Below are 25385 nucleotides of genomic sequence, written 5' to 3' on the forward strand. Positions count from 1 at the left end.
TCCCATAATCCTGTTTTGAATTTAAGCAAAATAATAGCAAATCAATTTGAATATTGAATGAAGCAAAGTTATTTAAGTCATTATAGCTAACAGGTGTAATTTATTAATAAATATGACTGACTCTACGCAATTAATTGTGCAGTTCAAAGTTCTTTTCCTTTAAATTAAGGGTTACAACTGACTTGGTGACTGGTGACATAGTTCAGTTGCATAGCTGGCCAATATGCTGGTGTCCACTTAATAATTTGAGTTTAGCAGTTTCTCTCATTTGGATTACAAACACTGAGCGGGTGATCCAGAACATGAGACTGCAGTTACTTTTCAGATTGGCTGTGCATTAGACAAGCTGACAACAAATAACTTGAATAGTATTTAATCCAACACAAGTAACTGAATACAGCTGTTATAGGGATTATAACGTTTAATCTACAGTGGATCATGCTGACAATAGATTTTTGTATTACTGTTTCAAGTATGTTGGAAACCTTCATTATTATGCTTTACAACTTCAGGCACCGCTGTTCCCTATTCCCAACTGGCTTGTGTGTTAACTGTAAAATTTAACACTTCACGTTCCTAATTGCAAGTGGCATCATTTGCATTCTTAGAGTACAGACTTGCTGCGTCTCTTCATCAAGGACTTGGTTCCTTCAGCACTTGTAGTTGACAGACAAAATCAACAGTACTGCACTTTCCATGGTCCTGCAAAGTAAGAACATAGCAGCTGCTGGTTGCCACTGGTTAGTCCTTACTTCCATACTCCTTGATCTACACCCACTGTCCCCACCAACCTTTTCCTTTCATATCCACATGTGCAAGTGTTGCTGCCCTAGAGGACCTCATAAAGCCCTTACCAGCAGAGTGCTAAGGTAGACAAACAGAAGGCTGGAAAAGCACAGCAAGCCAAGTAACCAGGAGGTGGAGAAATCAACGTTTCGGGTCTAACTCTTCTTCAGGACTAGGGGTGGGTGTAAGGAGAGCTGCAGATAAGTCGGTGGGGGTGTGAGGTGAGGTAGGGATAGGTAAACACAAGTAGAGTGTATGACTTGATTGGTCGATGGGAGGAATGAATCCAGTTAGTGGCTGGAAAGGTCAGTCAGAGGAATGGAAGAGAGCAGGGAGGGGCTGTGAAGGGAGATTATTTGAAAATGGAAAACTCAATGTTGAGTTTTCCAGGCTGTAGACTGCCTAGGTGAAAGATAAGGTGTTGTTCCTCCAATTTGTGGTCTGAGTTGCTGTGGTAATGGTGGAGGCCAAGAATGGTTGGAAAGGGAGTGGGGAGGGGAACAAAAATGGGCAGTGACTAGGAGCTCAGACTGTGAGGGACTGCCCAGTTCTACCTGCTCCCCGAGATCCACAAGTCCAACTACCCCAGCTGACCCATCATCTCCATATGCTCCTGCCCGACTGAACATATCTCGTCCTATCTCCACTCCATCCTCTTCCCCTTGTTTCAGACACCTACATCTGTGACACTAACCATGACCTCTACCTCTTTAGTAACTTCCAGTTTCCTGGTCCCAGTGCTTTATCTTCTCTATGGATATATAATCCTTATGCACGTCCATACTCCACAAGGATGGCCTTCAGGCCCTCAGCTTTTATCTCTCCAACAGACCCATCCAGTCTCCTTACACAAATACTTTCCTCTGCCTTGCCGAACTAATTCTCACCCTAATAACTTTTACTTTAACTCTCCTCATTTCCTCCAAATCCAGAGAATGGCCATGGGCACTCAGATGGGCCCTAGCTATGCCTGCCCCCTTGTCGGCTGCATCAAACTGTGCCCCAATCCTTCTACAATTACATCGATGACTGCATCAGTACACTGTCCTGTACCCAGGCTGAACGGGAGCAGTTCATTAACTTCACCCACAATGTGCACCGCACCCTCAAATTCACTTGGTCCATCTCAGATACCTCTCTTCCCTTTCTTGACCTCTCCATTTCCATCTCCAGTGACAGTCTCCAGATGGACATTTACGATAAACCTACAGACTCCCATGACTACCTGGACTATACTGCCTCCCACTCAACATCTTGCATGAACTCTATCCTGTTCTCCCAATTCCTCTGCCTCTGCCAAATCTGCTCAGATAAGAAGATATTCCACTGCCAGGCATCCCAGATGTCCCCTTTTTTTGAAAAACGTGAATCATCCTCCTCTTGTCATCCAACAACCCTCCAGCACACCTCCTCTATTCCCTGTTCAACTGCTCTCAAATCTCCTCCCCCAGATGCAATAAAGATGGGGTTCTCCTTGTCCTCAGCTACCAACCACCAGTCTCTGCATCCAATATATCACCCTTCCGCCAACTCCAATTAGATCCCACCACCAAGAACATCTTCTCCTCCCACCCCTCTCTGCCTTCCATAAGGAGAGTTCCCTTTGCCAATCCTTGGTTTCCGCCACTCTCCACAACAATTTCCCCCACCGAACTCCCAGGTACCTTCCCCTGCAACCGTATAAGATGCAAAACCTGCCAACACACCACCCTCTTCCCCCCCCACCCCCCTCCCCCACCAACCTCATCTCCATCCAGGGCCCCAAATACTCCTTCCAGGTGAGGCAGAGGTTCACGTGCCTCTCCTGCAACCTAGTTTACTGTGTCTGGTGCTCCCTGCAGGGGCTGTCAGTCACCACCTATTTTATTTCCCCTTCCCACTCTCTTTCCGACATGACCATCCTTGGCCTTGTCCATTGCCACAGCGAATCAGACCACACATTGGAGGAAGACCATATCTACTGCCTGGGCAGCCTACAGCCCAGAGGACTCAACATTGAGTTCTCCAATTACAAATGACCTCACTTTCCATCCCCGACTCCCTTCCCAGCCCCTCCCCCTGCCTTCTATTCCTCTCACCAACTCTTCCAGCTACTAACCGGAATAGTTCCTCCCATCATCCAACCAGGCCGTACCCTCTATTTGTGTTACCTATCTCTACAATCAACCCCCTCCCGCCGCATCTGTAGCTTCCCTTACACCCACCCCCCAGTCCTGGAGAAAGGTTATACCTGAAACATTGACTTCTCTATCTCCTGATGCTGCCTGGCTTGCTGTGTTCTTCCAGCCTCCTGCTTGTCTACCTTGGATTCCAGCATGTGCAGTTTTTTTGTCTCTAACAAAGCAAAGTATTAAGCCTGGTTTTGCAAGTCGGACTAGCTAATCATTAATGCCCTAAAATCCAAATTCAAACATGCAAACATTATACACAAAAAAAAGTTTCAGATACAGATTGAATATCATCTGAAGGCAAAGAAAACAGTTACGACATAGCAAATTACTTGAAAACCAGATACAAGACAGATGACAAGAGGTTTCAAGTGACATAGATATTGGCTTGCAAACACACAATGGGAGGTGCTTTATGCCCAGTATATCTTTCTCTCTCATCCCAGAATGCAGCAAAGAAATTGTGTTGAAACGTGTTACGGATGCAGCAGCAGTCTTTCACAGTCGGGCTTTGGTTAGTATTCCTAACTAGTAGCCAAATCCCCTTTCCTGAGGCCCAGAGCCCTTTGTTCATCATTTCATCCAGGTGCCTCAAATCATTTTCCTTCTCCTGGTAGAGTTGATGGCTTGACGGCTCAGTGGCTACTCGTGCTGCCTCAAAGTGCCAGGAACCTGGGTTCAATTCCAGCCATGGGTGACTCTGTGGAGTTTGCACATTCTCCCTGCATCTGCATGGGTTTTCATCAGATGCTCTGGTTTCCCCCCACAGACCAAAGATGTGCAGGTTAGGTAATTAGCCATAGTTTAAAAAAAAGCAGAGTTGCAGAGATAAGATCTGGGTGAGTTGCTCTTTAGAGGGTCGGTGTGGACTCAATGGGCCAAGTGGCCTCTTTCTGTATTTCTATGATTCTCTGAATAAGTCCCTAAGCTCAAAGGGGTTAGGCATAACTTATTCCCTCTGTCTCATGGAGGGGCTGCTATTTAATCAATGTGGAAAGTGATCGTTCATCACTCTTTTCTCCATGTTAGTTTCCTCATCACTTCTTCAATTTCTCAGAAGTGAAAATAATTACAAACTTCCAAGCCCTTAGTACATACTTGTATACTTTAGAATTAGAATTTGATTTTATTGTCACAGGTACTCAAGTACAGGAATGCAGGAGTACAATGAAAAGTGTATGATGTCCTGGCACCATCTTAGGTATCAAAGTACCAAGGTACAAAATTTTAGGCACAAAGTAGATAAATAAAGAAACAAAATTAAAAATTCAACACTGCAGCCCTTAAGTATTTATTCATGCTGGGTTCAAACTTCCCACAAGGTTTCGATCTCCCCTATGTTGTGCTCGATCCACCACCCTCACTACCTCCACAACTGCTGGGAGACATCAGGTTGCCTGCTCTTGCCACAGTTGTGGCAAACCTCTGTTGCCGCAGTGATGGGCTCAATCTCTCCCACATTGGGGTCTCTCCCTCCTCTGCATTGCTCACTCGTTCTCCCCTGTGTGCTCTCACTATCTATCCCCTACGTTGGGCTCATTCTCTTCACAGAAGGTAAGTAGATTAAAATTTTAAAAAGCTATGAAGGAAGGGGGAAAAATATGTAAAAGTGGATAGAACCGATGAACTCTGGGCAGGAGCTGATACTCCGCTGCCATCTTGAACCTTTTATGCTTGAACCAGTTATGCTTATTACTCGGGCATGCAAATTGTCACTTGGCCATAAACCATACAAAACAAGTACAGTATTGACGTCTCATTTGGAGGCTAGACAGTGACTGGCTGGAATAAGCACTTCCATTGTAAGTCTAATCAAGCTCTTATCGAGCCCATGTTCAGCAACCATGTCCCTTGAAAATGCAAATGTTTCCAATTGCAACAGTTATTTCCTCAGAGCATTAAAGAAGTTTCTACTTTACAACATTATTTTGGCTTTGTATGTTTGTGTAGCTAAATGGCTCATGTCTCACCTTGACCTGAGATGTTCATAAATAAGTTTGCATTCGTTATGTTTTATTTTAGCCCTCGCAATGCCTTAGCTATGCATCACACTGCGCCGAGGCTCCCTGCCCTCTGATCTCCTACATACCTTTCCAGATATCTATCTAGTAGTGTAAATAATTTCAATACATACATGTTCCCCAGCTGGAAAATTCTTGATCTGTGGAACCTTTTACCTCTGTGGTTATTGAAATAGAAACTAAACCTTCAAGCAACACCAATAACCCAGAAAATCTCAACAGTTCATTTGCTGGGTTTAAAATCTGGCAATTGTCTTTCAGGAAACTCTGATCCACAGTATTAGGAATAATCTGTACATTGATATTCCTTATGTTCTTATAAATTCTGCCAGTTGGCTCAGGTAGCAGGAAGTGGTTAACATATGAGCTGTTTCCCAGCACAAAGTAGTGTTTACTACAGAGGAAAGAAAAAAATGAGGAGTAATGAAATAAAACAAATGTACATTTTCCCATTTTCTATCTATATTTTTGTTCATGTATGTTAGCTCATTAATTAAGTAAAATTGGTGTCTGCTTCTTAAATTCCTGTGGAGATAGGTAATGCTAAAAATGGAGATATATAAATTTTCATTCATAATTGTGAAACTCGCCATAATTAGTAAAATAAAAAAGTTAATGTATTATCACATTTTTTAACATTTAATTGAGTCATGTGTTCTCTTTATTTTAGGTTTCCACAAGAGCTGAATGTGGGAAAGATAAGTGCAGAAGTGATGTGGAACCTTTTTGCACAGGACATGAAATATGCAATGGAAGGTTGTACTATTTCTATTATATTTTTCATTCACAGATTATGAAATTCTATTTTTATTTCTTGGCATGATATGACGGTTTGTTAATTGCTTGTGAATTTATGAAAAATATTTGAATTTATAATGCTAGTAAAAATCATGGGCAAAATTTAATCTGGGCACCTGGTGCCTTGCTGCCAGCTGGAGAACAAAATTAAAAATTCAACACTGCAGCCCTTAAGTACTTATTCATGCTGGGTTCAAACTCCCCACAAGGTTTCAATCTCCCCTATGTTGTGCTCGAACCACTGCCCTCGCTACCTCCACAATTACTGGGAGACATCAGGCTGCCTGCTCTTGCCGCAGTTGTGGCAAACCTCTGTTGCCGCAGTGATGGGCTCAATCTCTCCCACATTGGGGTCTCTCCCTCCTCTGCATTGCTCACTCGTTCTCCCCTGTGTGCTCTCACTATCTATCCCCTACGTTGGGCTCATTCTCTTCACAGAAGGTAAGTAGATTAAAATTTTAAAAAGCTATGAAGGAAGGGGGAAAAATATGTAAAAGTGGATAGAACCGATGAGCTCTGGGCAGGAACCCACACACTGCTGATACTCCGCTGCCATCTTGAACCTTTTGGGGATGGTCCAATGTGTTCATGGCCAGCAGCAGGCCTCCCTGGGATTAAGTTGTCCATCACCCATCAAGAGCTGCTAGCTGGTTGAGCCTTGCAACTGTGTATTGCGCCAGAAGAGTGATAGCAGTTCTAGCAATGCACGCACAGGAAACCTAGTGAAGGACTCTGGCCACAGGGGAGTAAGGGTGGGTTGGTAATTGCAGGGAAGGAGGTTCAGATCTAAGTGTGTCTCTCAGTGTGGCCCTCGCAGGAGCCAACCAGACCTTCCAGTCACCATTCATTTTAATTCCCCTTCCCATTCCCTTTCCAACATGACTATCCTTGGCCTCCTCCATTACTACAACGAACCACACTGCAAATTGGAGCAACAACACTTCATCTTTTGCCTGGGCAACCTACAGCCCAGAGAACTCAATACTGAGTTCTCCAATTTCAAATAACCCGCTGACTCCCTTCCCAGGCCTTCCCTTCCACTCCTCCCTGCCTCTACCATTCCCCTCATTGACCAACCAGATCATACCCTCTGCTTGTCTTCACCTATTCCCACTTCACCACCCTGGCCTGCCCAGCTCTTTTATCTGCAGTTCCCCCTACACCCACCCCCAGTCCTAACGAAGGGTTACATTCAAAACATCGACTTCTCCACCTCATCATGCTGCCTGGCTTGCTGTGTTCTTCCAGCCTCTTGCCTGTCTACTTTGGGTTCCAGCATCTGCATATTTTTTGCCTCTAACCTCCTTTCCTGATGCCATTCTATGAACCAGACGCCCAGTGCCTGACAATGAAGGACTGCCCATGGCAGCATGTGAATAACGCAAAAAGGTTGAATACCAGCATCTAAGGAGGAGGGGGTGAGACCCTTATTTGGACATTGTTTAAACGCCATTTAATTTTTATGCTTTTTAAAACCACAGTGTGAAGTGAGAGAGAATTGGTTAAGACCTGCATTTACAAGGGTAGCTGTATAGTTTGAAATCAAGAAACTTGATGTGGTTTGTAAGCCATGTTTCTGTAGCTTTGGGTTCCAGCAATGTGCAGACAAACTGGAGCCAAGATTTGTTTACAAGTGAAGTTGATTGGTTTGTGGACAAGGGTTCAGTTATCATTGACAAAAGTACTCTGCCTGCCAACAAGACATTGCTTATGTTGTCAGTTAACTGAACAGCTTAGGCTATAAACCCAGACAGAGCTAAACTAATTCAGACCAGAAAAGAAACCAACAGATCTGCAGAAGTCAAAAATCTGCAGTAAGCCACTTTAAACATGAAGAAAATCAGCTTCTAATACATGTTGCAAGCTGTGTCTTTCAATTGGATCAGTCAGAAACCTTTCATAAGTGAGCCAGCCACCCTGTGCCTCTTGCAAAGCAGTGGAAGCATTCAGAAGAAGGAAAGTTGAGGAGAAATCTTCAGATCAGCAAGAACTAAACCAAAAGATCTTGTAAACAAAGATGACCTGTTTTCCGTCCAGCCATTTTTTTTTGTTTGTGTATATAAGGGGAAATTTAACAGGGATTCAGAATTTTAATTTGTAGATTTATTCAGTTTAATTGTTTACCTGAAGCTAGAATCTCACGCCTTGTAAGATATGGTGACTTCTTGTTAAGTACAGAAATCTAGTCTGTGCTTTCTTTCAACTTGGGTCTGAAAATCAGGTAATTTGGGGATTTTGCATATTTCTTTTAAAATATTTTAAATTTTGTCATGCCTCCAGGAATAGAAGGACTTAATTTCCAGTGTACTATCTCAGTTAAGGGCTTCAATTAGCAGGAGGGAGAGAAGGCTATCTACAAGCCTTCTCAGCCTAGCCTTAACTGGGGCAGAGATGAGAAGTCATAGATACCCATCCAATCATCCCCTCACCTGACTAAATGCACCCCACCGCTAAACATACCTCTTAAGGTACTTTCAATCTTTGCTTAATTAAATAATTAGCTATATAAGCCCCACACAATCAACATATTATCTTTACTTCAGTGGGCTCTTTGTCCTAATGATAAACTCGAGGCATAAAACTCATTGTGCTATAGAAAGAAAAATAATTAATCGGGAAGTCATAAACCAAGGACCAAATATATCTACAGTTCATTGTCAATTTAAAGTTAAGGAGATATTTACAAGTTATTTTGAAATTGTCTTCATGAGAAAAGAAATTTCCTGTTTTCAAAATATATATTCATGTTTAGAAATGTTATAGAAACTCCGTTTATCAACTTAGGCTCAAGCATTAATGCAATTTAAAACCTTTTTAATGTATCGATTGCTAAGAAGCAGAGAAAATAAGGAGCAGGAGTAGGCCATCAGTCCTTTGAGTCAGCTCTGCCATTCAATATGATCATGTTTGATCATCCAATTCAGTAACCCATTGCTGCTTTCACCTCCTTTCCTTTGATCCCTCTAGCCCAAAGAACTATATTTAACAGTTAATACTTTGGTCTCAACTGCTGCCTATGGCAGAGTCTCGTGACTCTCTAGGTGAAAGAATTTCTCACATCTCAGCCCTAAATAGCCTAGCCCATATCCTTACACTGTGACTCCCTGGTTTTAGACTCACCAGTCATTGGGAACATTCTCTCTGCATTTATCCCATTCTATTCCTGTTAGAATTTTACATGTTTCTATAGCATACTCCCTCATTCTTATAAGCTCCAGTGAATATAGTCCACTAGAAGCTAGTACAATCTCTATTCTTACATCAATTTCCCCAATGCCATTTCCCTGCTAATGCTGATTTCCTTTAGTTCTTCCCTCTCACTAGACCCTGCATTCCCCAGTATTTTTGGGAATTATTTATTTCTTCCTTTGTGAAGATAGAACCAAAATATGGATTTAATTGGTTTGTCATCTCTTTGCTCCTCATTATAACATTTTTGTTTCTGCCTGTAAGGGACCTGAATACATTGTAACTAATATTTTTGCCTTCACAAACCTATAGAAAGTTTTACAATCTGTATGTTCTATGCAAGCTTACTCTGATACTTTACTTTCCTGTTTTTAATCAATCCCTTTGTCTTCCTTTGCTGAAATCTAAACTGTTCACAATTCTCAAGTTTGCTAGTTTTTCTTTTATTGACCAGTTTCTGTGCAGCTTCCATACTGTCCTTATTGTTAGTTAGTCAGTCAGGACCCCTTTCCTGTTTTCTTTTTGTCAGACAGCAATGAACAATTGTTATTTATTGATGCTTTCTTTTACTGTTTTCCATTTCCATATTTACTTGAGCAGCATATATTCCATTCTTAGAATTAAGACAGCTATAGAAGAGGAGGGCTGAAAGAAAAAAGAATGTGTGTGGGGCCACAGAAAATTCCTTTGAGTATGGCTCAGAACTTTTGCTTTTATGCTCAGCTATGGGGTTTCAATGGTGACCAGTCCTTCTATGGTATGAACCATAAGGTGTGACTCTACAATTATAATTTTAACAAGTCCTGAGGAAATTATTTTCCCTTTTTATACAAAACATTATTCACTAAAATGTTTTTTACTACACTTGCCCAAAACCTGTACTCTTTCTCCAGCATTTATAATCAAAAACTATAAATATACAGTTGGCTCACTGTAATTAAGTAATGATATCTCAACACTGATGCTTTTAGAGTACATCTCCATGCCTCTGGCTCTTCTATGCAGCAGCAAGCAATTCAGTCCCTCAAGTTAGTCCCATCACTACATTATATCTTGACTCAATTTACCAAATTTGAACCTGTAGCCCTTAATGCCCTTGCTTAACAAAATTCTATCAGTCTCAGCTTTTGCAATTTTCAAATGACATAGTTTCATTAGCTTTCTGTGGTACAGTTTAGATTTCCAATATCTTTGTGTGAAGCAAAACAGAAATGGCTGAAGAAGGTTTTCCCAGCAATTTCTGTTTTTGTTTCTGATTTCCACATCTGTAATTGTTTGTTTTTTCTTTTCAATGCTTGTGTAAAGGTTTTGTATTCCTCGAACATTATTTAAAGGTTATACTCCTTCTCCTGTCCTATCATAGGAATCTTTAATAATATTTCATAGCTTTTCATAAAGGAAGTTATTTAACTAACAGGTCTATGCCAGTTTTATGATCCATATGTGCAGCCTTCCAATCTTTATCTGAAGTTTTTGCATTTTCTTCCTCCACTGCTTTCCTACTATCTTAAAAAGACAAGTTAATTTATCCATTAATCTTCTAGATTCATGAAAATAAAAGCCTAATTTGTGCAATTTGTCCGCATAATTTAAGCCTTTTAATCGTTATATCACTCTGTGAATACACATTCTAAATCTGTATTGCATATAGTCCAAGACCAGCGTTGTCTTCCTAAACTACCGTACTCAAAACTGCAGTGTTCTACAGGGGGTCCAACCAGAGCACTGTATGGCTGAATGTGCTTCCATACCACCTCAAAAAATTCAACTCTGTTCATTAGGCAGAACATTTTTACCCGTTTATAAATTCATGTTAGTTCTTTGTTAGTTCAAATTTGTCCAAATGCTCAGCCACTCTCTTCTTAATAATGGTCTAATAACTTCCTCACACTGGCATTAGACGAATAGGCCTGCCACTTCCTAATTACCTTGTTTACCCTTCTGAATTACTAGGATGGATCAGATCTGAATGATAAAGTGCATGACAAAACTGATTACTAACAACTAATTCTTATTCTTTGTTATTTTTTTAAAAATACAGACCTTTATAATTAGCATTTATTAAGCCCATGCATCTAGATTTTCTAAAATCCATAGTAGTGATTAAAACAAATAGCTCCAGCAGAAATTTAAGACTTCTCAATCAACATAAAATGCTCATTGCCCTTCATAAATGTAAGGTGACCAAAAGCTCCACTGTCTGCATCCTTAGTACCATTTACTTTTCACAGCTGTGCTTGTGCTCTACATTGGCTCCCATTTTAGAAATATCTCCATTTTAAAATACTTATCCTTGTTTTCAAATCTCTCATTGCCTTTACCTCTCCTGCTTTCTGCAATTTCCTCCATCCCTAGAAATAGCTGGGCTATATCGTTGCTCCTGCAATTATGGCCTCTTGGGCAATGCTGAATTCAGTCAGTCCACTACTGGCAGCTGTGCATTGATTTGCCAAAAACCTAAAGTCTGGAATTCTTTTCTGCCTTTCTGTTTTTCTTTCCTCATTTGTTATCTTTGCTCATTGATTATCTTTGACTAAGCTCTTTGTTAACTGTCCTCATATCTCCTGTACTAGCCAAGTGTCAAATATTTGGTAATGCTGAGGCACCTTGGATATTTCAGTACAGTAGAGATGTGATATGAATACAAAGTATCATTAAATTAAAATCTACATATGATTATTTTTATGCTTCAATTGTGGATAGTGTTCCTGATGCAGTTTGAGAATACAAGCAAAGACTTGTAATTTTAAAATCAAAAAGTGAAGCTTCCAAATTTATTGTATTGTCTTCTTGAGCAGGACCAAATAGATTTAGTGTCAATTCAAGTGTCAATTCCATTAGCAAGGCAAGTTTGAACTCAACAAAGATCCCTATTTATCTGCTGTGTGTCAGCAAAGCCATTTCCGAAGGGGATTATCAGCTGTTAACATAAGCTTTTGTTTTCTTCATTGTGTCACTAAACGACTAGCGTATTAGTGTACAACCTATTATTTAAAGCTTCCTGAAAATCTTAACGGAACAGCAGTCAATAAAGAACTAACCTATACTAATCAGAAGTTCTGGATTCTATTCTCCATGTGTACTGAACTGGGTGATTGTAGCTGAGGCAGAAACTGGAGTACAACTGTCAAGTCAGTCCGAGATAGGGCAATAAGATTGGAGTTGTTGGTCAGTTTAATGAGCTGATTTATTTGCAAATGTTTTATCTCCCTGCTGGGTGACATCTTCAGTACTGTGTAGTGTCCGGATGAAGTGCTGTTGTTGTGCTCTCCCAGAATTTATATGGTTAAGCCTATCATGGTGGGTGATTCAATTTCTGGTTTCATACTGTGGTGGTCTGCAGATGAGGTCCATTTCAACAAATAAGATGAAGCAGTGAAAGATATTTCCAAGAACAATGAGCCAGTGAAAGAATATTAACCAAAGTTCTGCCAAAGAGGAAAAAAATTAACATGAGGGATGAAAGGAGCAAATGTATGTAAGGATTAGCCAGGGAGCTAAAAAGAACATAAGAACTAGATGCAGGAATAGGCTATTTGGCCCTTTGAGCCTACTCCGCCATTTAATAAGATCTTGGCTGATCTTTTCGTGGCCTCAGTTCCACTAACCCACCCTCTCACTGTAACCATTAATTCCTTCATTGTTCAAAAGGAATCTATCTTAGCTTTAAAAACATTTACTGAAGTAGCGTCAACTACTTCCCTGGGCAGGGAATTCCATAGATTCACAACCCTCTGTGAAGAAGTTCCTTCTCAATTCAGTCCTAAATCTGCTCCCTCTAGTTTTGAGGCAATGCCCTCTTGTCCTAGTTTCACCTGCCAGTGAAAACATGCTCTCATAGTCTATCTTATCTATTCCCTTCATAATTTTATATGTTTCTATAAGATTCCCCCTCATTCTTCTTAATTCCAATGAATATAATCCTCAGTCTACTCAGTCTCTCCTAATAAGCCAACCCCCTAGTGAACGTCCTCTGCACCTCTTCTAGTGCCAATACACCCTTTCTCAAGTAAGAGACTAAAACTGCATGGAGTACTCCAGGTGTGGCTTCACCAACACCCTATACAGCCGCAACATAACATCCCTGCTTTTAAACTTAATCCCTTTAACAACGAAGGACAAAATTTCCATTTGCCTTTCTAATTATCTGTTGTACCTGCAGACCAACCTTTTGTGATTCATGCACAAAGACACACAGGTCGTTCTGCATAGTAGCATGCTGCAACTTTTTACCATTCAAATAATAGTCCTTTTTACTCTTATTCCTACCAAAATGGATGACTTCACGTTTATTAACATTGTATTCCATTTTGTAGACCTTTGCCCGCTGAATTAAAGTATCTATGTTCATCTGCACACTCTGCTCTGCTACTCATCTTAGTGTTGTCTACAAACTTTGATACACTACATGTGGTTCCCAACTCCAAATCACCTATGTAAATTGTGAATAATTGCAGCCCCAACACTGATCACTGAAACACACCAATAGTTCCTGATTGCTAACCAGAATAGCACTCATTTGTCCCCATTTTTTGCTTGCTGTTAGTCAACCAACCCTCTATCCATATTAATGCTTTACCCATAATGCCATACAACATTATCTTATGCAGCAGCCTCTTCTGTGGCACCTTGTTGAAGGCCTTTTGGAAATCTAGGTACATCACACCAACTGGATCCCCGTTGTCCACCTTGCTTGTAATGTCTTCTTAGAATTCCAGATGATTAGTTAAGCATGACCCACCCCTCATGAACCCATGCTGCGGCTGCCCAATGGGACACTTTGCTATTTCTTCCTTGATAATAGACTCAAGCATCTTCCCCACTTCAGAAGTTAAGCTAACCAGTCTATAATTCCCCATCTTTTGTCGACCACCATTTTTAAACAGTGGTGTCACATTTGCTGTTTTTCAATCTGCTGGAACTGCCCCAGAGTCCAGCGAGTTTTGGAAAATTACCTCAAGTGCACTTGCTATTTCTCCCACCATCTCTTTTAGGACCCTGGGATGCATTCCACCAGGGCCAGGAGACTTGTCTATCCTTAGCTCTGTTAGTTTGCCCAACACTTTCTCTTCCATAGCTACCCCTAACGACTGCAGGATGGATTTATTGCAGTAGAATTGATGGGTTCAGATGGAATAGACTGGCTATATTTATAAACTTCAACTTGCTAATTACACACTGCAAGATTGTGAAAATAATTTTCCGGTCATTCACTGGTGGTTGTGTATCAGGCATCTGTTACATACCGTGCCTGAGCTGCAACAGTCAGTTTCCTGATAATGACCAGTAAAACTATTTTAACTCCTGAAGTAGATTTCAATTGGATGAGAGAAACAGCATTGCAGTATGCTTTGCTGTCTAATTCTAGATATATTTACAAAGGCTTCAAAACAGACAATCAATATATAAGAAACTCTAAATAAATTAACCAGTAAAAGATAATAAGGCACAGAAATAGGAGATTAGGTGATGGACAGAAGTAGGAGATTAAGTGATGGACAAAAATTAGAGTGCTTGAAAGAGAGAAGGACAAGTGAGGCAGTGGATGTTCGAAGACTTCAGGAAATGAAAAATGATTCAGTTGATCAAGAAAATTTGTGACTTGAAAGAAATTTATTCTTTCACAGCTCACTAATTGTGACACAAGGCTCTGGAATTCTCACTAAAGGTTTGATATAAAATCCCTAAAATGTTAGTTTTCCAGTGCACAGTATGCTGGATGTCTCATCGTTGGGAGTGGACATGAATGAAAGCTGAGAGTAGCGCAAGGATTACTGTATCTGCAGCAAGTATATTTGTTCAAGAATTATCAATGTACTCTTTTCAGGTGACACTTTTCATAAAATAAATATTATTTTATAATGTAGGTAAGGTTTAATGTGATGACCTTTCTTTTTGAAAAGGGGCATTTCAGCCAAAGACGTTTGAAAATCACTGCCTTGGGACAGCAACAATTTATTCGGCATTGTCGATTTGGATTTCAAGTTTATCTCAATATTACTGGCTAAATTTTGTGGAGATTTCTGGCATTGCTAAGGTGGAGGACAGGTTTATAAAATCAGTTGTGTGTGAAAACCCCAGCAGCAGCAAAATAACTCTCGATAATATCAGCAGGAGACTTTCTTGTTATTGATGAAAACCTCATAAATACAGTATTCAAAACTGAAATTAATTGTAATTCACTGGAATTTAATGAAACCTCTCCAATTAAATGAAATTGACATCAGTCTTTCATGCCCTCAATAATCTGTCCATTGCATGCGAATCATTTAAATTTGCCTGATTTCACTCTCTGCAGGAGTTCCTTTGATTTACAAGAGAATGAATTACACTTTCTTTAGATTTGTTTTCCCTGTGTTTAAGTTTGATAATCTGGCACTCTTAGGGACAGAGTCTGAAGTAAGATGTAATTAAATCCATTTTGATTCAAAAATGAAAGGTGTAGAATGTAGCATCAGGGCAGAAGGGATTAAAGTGACTGTACATTGTAAAGTGTGAGTCCTTTAAATATGGCACATTCTCCTGTATGGGGATCAAATGACGTGGGTCGCATGACCCCAAAGCTGCCCCTGCCAAATGATCTCAAGGCAGACCTGGTGTTTCATATCCATTAGCTTGCTGCCCTGTGATTGGGTTTGGCTGTGTCCTTATCACACCAGATTCCAAACTTCTTTCAAGCCCACTGGATTCATTGACAACAGTGGGACAAAATTCAGGGCATTATCCCAAAAATGTGTTTTCTATTTACTTTTCCAAGGAGAGTATTGATTACTGGCTGAACAGTCAGTCTCTTTATCAGTCATTGTAATTTTTATAATTTGTTACTGTTTCTTTTGAACGTTGATAATGGTTCACACAGCGTTCAGAGGATATGCATGAACTTGACTCATTCAATCCTGCCATTGAAGCCCACTATGTGGAAAGAATGCATTATTTTTTCCAGGCAAATGCATTGGGCAGATGAAAAGTAAACAGTAATTCTCCTGAGAGTATGTGGACCTGCAGCTTTTGTGGTTATGAGGAGCCTAACTTTCCCGGAGGACCCAGATGCTAAAACCTTTCAAGAGTTGACATATTTAGCTAAGGAATATTATGACCCCAAAACTTCTGTAATGCTATCGGTTTCACCCAACAATTTGATAACCAGCAGAATCTGTATCAGGATTTTTGACAAGGCTGAGACAATTGGCTGGGGCATGTGATTTTGGTTTAACTTTAAGTGAGATGCTGAGAGCCCATTTAATATGTGGGATTAATGATGTGACCATGCAAAAGCACCTACTAGCTGAAGCCCAGCTGGACTTGAAACAGGCACTACAACTGACTTATCATTAGAAAATGTGTCAAGTGGAGCTTATGGGTTATAGGGTATGTTTCGCCAGGCTGACTGAGCTTGAGAAACACCACTTGAAGCTATGCAATTGCTTTCACTCACTCAGGACATATCCTGAGCAGAGGGACCCAAGTCAGCCACAGCAAAACCCCAAAGCCAAGCATCAGCCAAATGGTTAAAATCTTCTTGACGTTCTGGGCCAACAGCTCATTGTAGTTTCTGCTGGTATGCAGACTTGAGACAGCAAAATAGTCCCACAAGGCTTGAATTGAGTAACAGAACGCATAGATCAATATCCAGGAAAATGCACATTATGGAAAGCCCATCCTACAGTTAGTTTATAACAATTATATTGCATAGTAACATCAAAATCCAAACCAATAAAATAGACATCTGGTTAAAAGGCCACCCGGTTTGGGGTATCATCAGCCTGTTCCATTTTTCAGCGGACAATGGAGAATATTTTACAAAGTCTAGCCCAAGTCACCAAGTATCTGGATGACATGCGAATAACTGGGAAGAGTATTCAGTGAACTTGAACATAGTGCTTAAATGTTTCTCTAAGGCGGGGTATGCCTTAGGAGGGAAAAATGTGTGTTCCAGGCACCCCAAGTGACATGCTTGGGCTACAGAATTATCATCCATCAGGTGTAACCTGATGGATGATAAAGTGAAGGTGATCAAATGTGCCCCAGCTCCCATGTCTGTACCAGAGTTTAGGTCTTTTCTTGGGCCGATGAATTATTTTGGAAAATTCCTACGTAACCTGGCCTCCATCATTGCGCTCTTACACCTGCTATTGATAAAGGGTCAGCCTTGGAAATGGTCTTGTAGCCAAGTTGTAGCCTTTAGTAAAGTGAAGAAGCAGCTATCATCATCTAAGGTGTTGGCACACCATGATCCCAAGTGAGATTGGTGCTGACATGCGATGCTCCCCACATGATATCCAGGTAAAATGGGCTCACCAATGGCCCAGCAGAGAGGAATGCTTGATACCATATGCTTCCTGGAATTTGGCTAATGCAGAACGAAGATATGCCCAAATAGAGAGAGAAGATTTGGCTGTCATCTTTGGTGTGAGAAAGTGCTACCAATATGTTTATGGACATAAATGTGTGATAGTAACAGACCACAAACCTCTGGTAGAGCTGCTCATAGTTTCAGGTCAAATTCAGCAATGGGCTCTTATTCTGAGTGTGTGCAATTACAAGTTGAGACACTGTCCAGGAGGCCAAGTGGCAAATGCAGATGCCTTGAGCATAGGTGGTGCTGCCACTGGAAGAGTCCATTCTGGTTTTAAACTTTTTGGACACCCCTTCCAGTCATGACTGACATTATCAGACTGTGGACACAAAAAGATCCAGTCCTGGCAAAACTAAACAGCTGGTGGTGATGGGGCTAACAAAATTGCCATCACAAACAGAATAGAAACCTTTCTGGACCCAATGATATCAGATCACCACAAAGGACAGCATATTATTATGGGGAGCAAGAGTGATTGATTGTCTCAAGCAAAGATTGCTGCCAGATATTGGTTGAACTCCATCAGGGTCATCTAGGGGTTTCCAAACTGAAGATATTGGTGAGAAATTATGACTGGTGACCTGGATTGAATGCAGATGTAGCCACATTGTTGGGGAAGTGCCCAGAACAGAAATTAGTGCTAGCAGCTCCCCCACATTTGTGGAAATGGCCAAGTCAGCCAGGTGGTCATCATAGAATATTGCCCTGGTTGGAGTTGTTAACCTGTCACAATCAGGGAATATTGGCTGACAGAAATAAACAGGAACATCAGAGATTCTGCTCATTCTAGGACCCAGTTCTGTGTTAGCTTGATCAGTGTTCTACACTATGTATGTGTAAGTAAAGGGCAACTTGGTGTTGGGATACCAACTTTTATGGAGTTATTTCAGCTGGCAAGTCCAAAATTTAAGCAAAACCAATCTGAGGTCCATCTAACCTACAGTATTCAATTTTCATCCATATGACAATTTAAATGTCCTTAAAGTTGGTGAGTCTACTGTTGTTGCTGTTACTACTCTGAGTAAACAACCTACCTCTAACATCTGTTGTATATCTATCACCCCTTAATTTAAAGCTATTTGTTCAGGGGAAGGGGGTATGAGGATAGTTTCAGGCCATGGACACAAATTTGGGACAGCTATGGAAAATGCTGAACATTGAGTAGGGCTTTTTTAGAAGACCTGCCTTGGCTTTCTGGGACTGTGATCCAGTTTAGATTAGTTGTTTTATAACATGTTGAGTCTTCTGGCCTGCACCCCTCAAATCCCCACCCACTTTCCAAATAGAAATGTGACTACAACTTCTTACTTTCAAAAAAATGTGTAATTTCATATTTCATCAACTGACTTGGGGCCCTGATGTCACATTATGCATTGACAGTTTTATTTGTTACATCATTTGTGCCCAAGCCTTGAGCTGCCTTGAACTCTGGAGCTCTCTTCCTAAGCTCCATCACCTCTCTACCTTGCTTACCTCTTTTAAGATGCTCCTTAGATTGTATCTCTTTGACCAAGCTTTTGGTAATCTTTTACTTATGTGACTCATGGCTCAGTACCAAATTTAATTTTAAAATCTTCTTGTGAAGTATCTTGGGACTTCCATTACATGCATATTGCTATGTATTTATGTATAAATTGTTGGCATGTACGTTAACAATCTGTGGTTGCATTTGATTTACAATATGTAATTTCTCTAGAGTTCAAATTAGAGTTCAAAGGTAACTATTTGGCTTTTGCAATCTATTAATATATAGTACGAACACTTAAGACTGATTAACATTTTCGCATAAATTGTTAAAAACTTAAATCTGCAACTACTTTTACTTTCCTGTATGCACCGCCACTCTTTTTAAGATTATTACCTGTGGTGTGTATGTATTTAATATCATATTTTATATATTTTTAGGGTAGTAATAATAAAATTCATCTTCCATTCACTCAAGAAATCCTTGGAATTGACTCCTTCATTTTTATCTTGTTAATTAAGTTTTAGGTGACGTCTGATGGCTACGTGCTTGCAAAATATTGTTGCAGTCCATCCAAATTAGGATAAAAAGAGCAGAGCCAATTCCTCTCATTTGGTTGCAGCTCATCTGGTGGCTAATTTGAGACATATCCACATGCAAATGAAAGAATTGGTGTGGAGAAAGAAATTGTCCCCTCAAAAGTTTTTTTAAAAAATGTCTAAAACCATTTTCGTGACCCTTTAATACAGTATTTAATGGTGCTGAGATGTCCATGTTTGATGTTATTGCATTCATAGAGCAGGACATATATAACATTGTGTTCAATTCTGGTCACCACATTACAGGAAGGATGTGGAGCCTTTGGAGGGGGTGTAGAAGAGGTTTGCCAGAATGCTGCCTGGATTTAGAGGGTTTGACCTATAAGGAGAGGCTAAAAAAAATTCAGATTGTTTTCTCTGGAGCAGAAGAGGCTGATAGGCCTGTTAGAAGTCTATAAAATTGTGAGGTGCATAGGTCCTAGAATTTAAATGCCTAATACAAGGGAGCATGCATTTAAGGTGAGAAGGGGAAAGTTCAAAGGAGGTGCAAGGGGCAAGTTTTTTACACAGACGGTGATAGGAATCTGGGTTGGTGCAGGAGGCAGACATGGTAGGAGTATTTAGGGAATGTTTAGATCAACACATGAATATGCAAGGATGGAGAGATATGGACCAAGGGCATGCAGAAGGGATTAGTTTAATTTGGTATCATGTTCAGCATAACATCGTGGACCAAAGGGCCTGTTCCTTTGCTGTATTGTTCTATATTTTATGGAAAATAAAAGCCTTGTCCTTAGAATTAAAAGGGATAGCTAAGCATTAAGCAGTCAGTTTCAGCCAAAAGTTTCAAACACAGAAATTGCAAAATGGGCAAAGTATTTAGAGCTGGAAACTGAGGATAATGAAACAAGTAATTAGAACAACCAAGCTAAGAACTGGAATTTCAGCAAAACAAAGGGTAAGAGAATTCAGATAGAAAGAGGGGTAGGAAAGCGAAAAAGAGATTAGGAAAGGAAGAAAGAAAGAGTGAGGATGGCAGGAAACAGAGATGGTTCCTTTTGAGAAGGTTTCTGATATACGGCTCAGACTTGACGGCTGAAGTATTCACGTTTACCCATTTAACGTCTAAGTTTGATGAAGGAGAAGTGGATGTCTTCCGTATTTTGATAGACTAGATCTGGCTGTCCCTTATTAGGCATAGCTGTTCTAGAACAGGCTGCTGAGGAAAACTCATGAAGTTTATTTTATTTAAGGAGAGAGTCTTTGATAGGAGCCAGCAAAGGGAACTCTGTGTGTATCTATTACTGCAGGAGATATATAGACAAAGATTGCACCCTCAAGAAATAGCCTGACCATCCAAAATTGGTATATGAATGGTTTAAGTAGCTCACTTTTGGTTTGGGCAATTCATATTGAAACCATCTACGAATTCCTTTTGCAAGGGATGCAAAGTAAAATTGTTAGTTGCAGCATTCCCCAGAAGCTTAAACTACAAGATCAGTGTCTATAGTTTTAAAAATGATCAGTGTCGGCTCAGGCATGTCTATGGATTAGGATAGCTGTCAGGAGAGGGTTGAGAAGGCAGTAAAAGTCATGATGCCTGGAGTGGCTCAGGAATAGTTATTCAAATTAAACCAACAGGAAGCAGCTGAGAGGTCAGGAGCCAGGAGAAATTTGGAAGCCCTATAGGAGGCACAGGAGTCCATGAGATTTGGGCTAGCCCAAGAAGGACCACTGACTTTAGACTGGTTGAAGTCTAGACACAAGGGCAAGAGCTAGACCCATAGCTATAAAATAATGTAAGAAAGTCCAGAAAGTACAGAGCCGGGAGTTCTGCAGAAACTGAACCTCCATCCAATGGCAATGTTCCAAGAAAAGTGGAATAAGTTAGGGTTTCATACATTCCTAAAACTCAGAGAAAAAGGAAAGGATTAGAGGGATATGCTGACATATGGGACTCGGTCAGATTGAGATGTCTGATCAGCGCAGACACGTTGGACCAAAGTGTCTGTTTCCGTGCTGTATGACTCTGCTTCCAGAACCTATAGCAGTTAACACCAGGGGCAGACCAATGAGTTAAACACAAAATTACCCACCAAGATCCAAATAACAGAACCAAGTCTCAGAACTCAACCAGTCAAATCATATTTATCCGAAGTTAAATGGGAGTGTGATGCAGGATACAAGTCTAGACACCTCAGATTACCACCCAGTAACCTCATAGGAATCAAATTTGTAAAAATACCTGAATTCAATTCATGAATTATAGAATTGGACACTGAAGAGTTATGACTTGCACTGCTCATTGAACAAGTCCAGCTGTTAGATATCAAAACAGGTTTTGAACGAAGGTTAGGGTGAGAGAGTGAATGTGGAATGTGTGTATTGTTCCAATTTATCTTTTTGGTTTTGACCTTCAAATGGAATATTCGTAAAAAGATTCCCTTTCCTTTTCTCCTTTGTTGATCAAAAGTAGCTGTTAACATGGAGTAAATTTGTAGATTCTTGAGTTTAGATCTATTGTCACTCCAAACTTGATGCTCACAGGCAACCTTCCTTGTCCAATATATGAAATTATCATGTGTGAATCTTTGAAGTTGACTCAGTTATCTGATTTTGATGTCTTTAGATAAAATGGTAATTTTGGTGCAGATGTTTTCATTTATTGCTCATCGGTCTCAAGTAGTTACTTCAAATATGTTCCATTAGATTTGCACTGTCTTGCGGTGGTGACATGAAAAATTGTAATTTTGAGTGGTAGTAGTTTAGGAGTGCAGCTTAATTACTTGTTTTTACACCAGTCTTCCAACTGGGCATAAAGTATTATACAAGTGATGCATAGTTATATTACAAAATATGTTAGAATATCCTTTACAAGAATGTTTTGATTAAAAAATGGAAGTGTAAAATATTGTTTTGAAATTAATGTTGCACCTATGGAATACAATAAAAAATGAAATCTAGCTGGATTCCTGGTGCCGTGCAAACAGTAGGATACAACATGTAATGAAAGATGAACAAAACAAGTAATAGCACCGAACCTGATCTCAATCATTTTATCTCAGAGATTTGAATCTTACATTGAATATTCATAATGATGCAATGAAGTATCAGAAATTAGCATTTGTAAATCCAGAAAATTGTTAAATTCTCTGGTTAAGAACGTTTAATAGGAACAGCCATAAAAAGTCTTCTTAAATACCTCCTGGACAAATCCCTGACAGTTCTATTAATATTTTTATCCAACATTCTCCTAATCCTTCTGTTATAATTGTTTCAGAGTCACCTGCCATGCAAATCTAGTACAAGAGCCAATTATCACTGGTAATCAACTCATCTTGAGCCTTCAAACTGTAAGAGTTATTGCTGATGAAGTAATGGTTGACTAATGAGGCAAAATTCCATTCACTTGTAAAATTTATAAGTGTGCTAGTGTCTCTAAAATTATTAATGCAGTATCTGGAGTTTTACTGGCATATTAGATACACTAGATATTAAAAATATCGAGGAATATGGGTTAGTGCAGGCAAAATAATGCTGTGATAGAAGGTCAGCCATGAATGGTAGTTTGGTGGAACAGACTCATTTCAGCTTTTTGGCATATTCTGTCTCCCGTTTCCAATGTCCTGCCCTCGTGCATATATTGATTTTAAGAAAAAAATATCTGATCCACATATCTGGAATTTCTGATTAACCCATGAGTGTTCATTTCAGCCAACTAATCAATCAGGTATCAAATGGACTGTTGGGAAATCATTCCTGATGAAGGGCTCCTGCCTGAAACGTCCAATTTTCCTGCTCCTCGGATGCTGCCTGACCTGCTGAGCTTTTCCAGCACCACTCTAATCTTGACTCTAATCTCCAGCATCTGCAGTCCTCACTTTCACCAACCTGCTTTTTCTGTTATCATTCTGTTTTCTTTCAATACTGTTTATCCTGAATAGGCAAGTAATACCAGCAGTACTGTTGCAAATGTTTTCTACTCCCTAACACTGAGAATGTTGCATTTTAAATAAACTTCTTGCATAAGTGTGATTGAAAGAAAACTAGTAGTTTTTCCATTTCTGTATTCAATTTTTATCTCAATTGTTAATGCCAAAAAAAAATCACACTTAGTGTTAAAGTAAATGGAAAAAATATAATGCTCTTCCATTACTCTTCATTGCTATTAGCTAAAGATGTGGACCATTTTATCTCTTCACAATTTTGTGGAAAAGTGTTGCAAAATAGCTAAGTTTTGACAGATCCCTGCTGTAAGCATTCCAGCAGGCATTCACCTGGCTAATCATCCATAATCTGAAAAATCAGCAACATTTGAACAGGCCATTTGAATGAGCAGAAAATTGCCACCCCCAGGCTATATATTTGGACTTTGTAAATATCAAATAATTTCTGAGTAACTGAGTTGTAGAGCTCATCTGTTTTAACCTTGTTCAGTTCAAGATGGAAAACTGCTTATGAAGCACCTTTAAATTCAAGATAAATTGCAACAACTAGGGCTATAATTATCCAGCAATTATTGGCTTCATCACTATCTGTAAAATGTTCATTCCGCATACTTAAGTTTAATTACCTAGTGCTCATTCCTCAGGTAAGAGTCGTGACCGAAGATTTTAGTACTAAACATAAGATGATTTTCTTTTTAATACAACAAAAGTATACATTGGAGTGTCTACTTTTTCATTGCATTAAAAAAAATCTATACAAAGCTTTAACAGTTGCAACAGACATTAGTTTAAAATGTACACAAAGAACATTTAAAATGGTGTGAGATGAGAATGCCAACTGACAACATTTTTACACCATTTCATTTAAAGTTGGTCTTTCAGTTTGGAATCTGAGAGCCAGCAACTAGCATTAATACTGTTACAAATCCATTAGCAGGATTGACAAGTTTGCAGAAAAGCTATGGGAAATGAATGTAACTGTATAAAGGCTAAATGTTGGCTGGTAGGTACAGGAATTCCAAAGCGTGAACTAAAAATAGACCAATATAAAAGCAATTGAAGCAGATATTAGTCTGACTGTAAATGATATCTGAAATATATTTGTATCAATGCAGTAGTAGTGGTATAAATAACATAATTGATTATTTCTACATATGTTGAATTAAAACTTTCCAGACAATAACATTCTGAAGATCATAGAATAATGGAATATTTACTGTGCAGAAAGAGGCCATTTGGCCCATCGGGACCCAGACCCAGACAGTCACCCAAGGCTGAAATCAAACTTGGATGCCAGGTGCTGTGAGGCAGCAGTGCTAATCATGGTGCCACCCAGATCTTGCTGCTTAGGTATATTCCGGAAACTGCAGGAAGTACACAATGCTGAAAATGTTAAGCAATTAGAACTGATAGCTAAGCAAAGAATACAACATCTATTTTACTGACTAATCCAATCTTATTTCCAGAGACACTAACTAGATTATTGCCATTATACAAGAGTTTTATTGTTTAATATCAGTAAGGATGCCTATTTCAGGCTGGTGATAGATTTATCATTGGCTTCAAACCAAGTTATACTAAATTTCATATAATTTAAAATACTTTAAGAACTGTTTATTATTAAGCTGGTGAATGAGGTATTATGACATAAAGCGCATTACAAGTTATTTCAAGTTTATAATATGCTTTGTGATGATATTAGCAATCAATAGAAAGAGATTGTTTTCTCTGCAGTGGTAGTTGAACATCATTTTGCCACTTCAAACAAATAGAAAAGGGTTAAAGTGAATGCAATATCTTATTGTCTCTTCATTGCCAGTGGCAGAAGATCTGTAGCATTTTAGTTCTTCGCTTCAGTAGTGACTGAGCAATTAGACCATGGATCTTTGGGAATTGCCATCTGCTACTTCATGGTTACGGATCTAAAATCTCAAAATAAACATTCATTATGAAGGTTGATTATATTAATATTGTAGTTAAATCAAGTTTCCACTAACCACTTTGCAGTTTTACTACTTTTATCTTTTTTTCAGAGAATGTAATTGTCTATTTTATTCAAGCTTTTTAAGAAGAATTAGAATTTAATTATTTGAGTTATGCTGAATATGATTTAGTC

At 39.5% G+C, this 25385-nt stretch overlaps 1 protein-coding gene across 8 annotated transcripts in view; it reads left to right on the top strand.

Moving 5' to 3' along the window:
* LOC140494648 (protein unc-13 homolog A-like) overlaps positions 1 to 25385 on the top strand; it is a 425496-nt gene that overhangs the window by 311665 nt on the left and 88446 nt on the right. For all 8 annotated transcript variants that reach the window (XM_072594058.1, XM_072594057.1, XM_072594065.1 and 5 more), the window contains one exon: positions 5646 to 5731. In XM_072594058.1, the coding sequence (XP_072450159.1) occupies positions 5646 to 5731 (86 nt within the window). The remainder of the gene's footprint in view (positions 1 to 5645; positions 5732 to 25385) is intronic.

Source organism: Chiloscyllium punctatum, chromosome 24 (genome assembly GCF_047496795.1).
Source record: "Chiloscyllium punctatum isolate Juve2018m chromosome 24, sChiPun1.3, whole genome shotgun sequence".
Taxonomy (NCBI): Eukaryota; Metazoa; Chordata; class Chondrichthyes; order Orectolobiformes; family Hemiscylliidae; genus Chiloscyllium; species Chiloscyllium punctatum.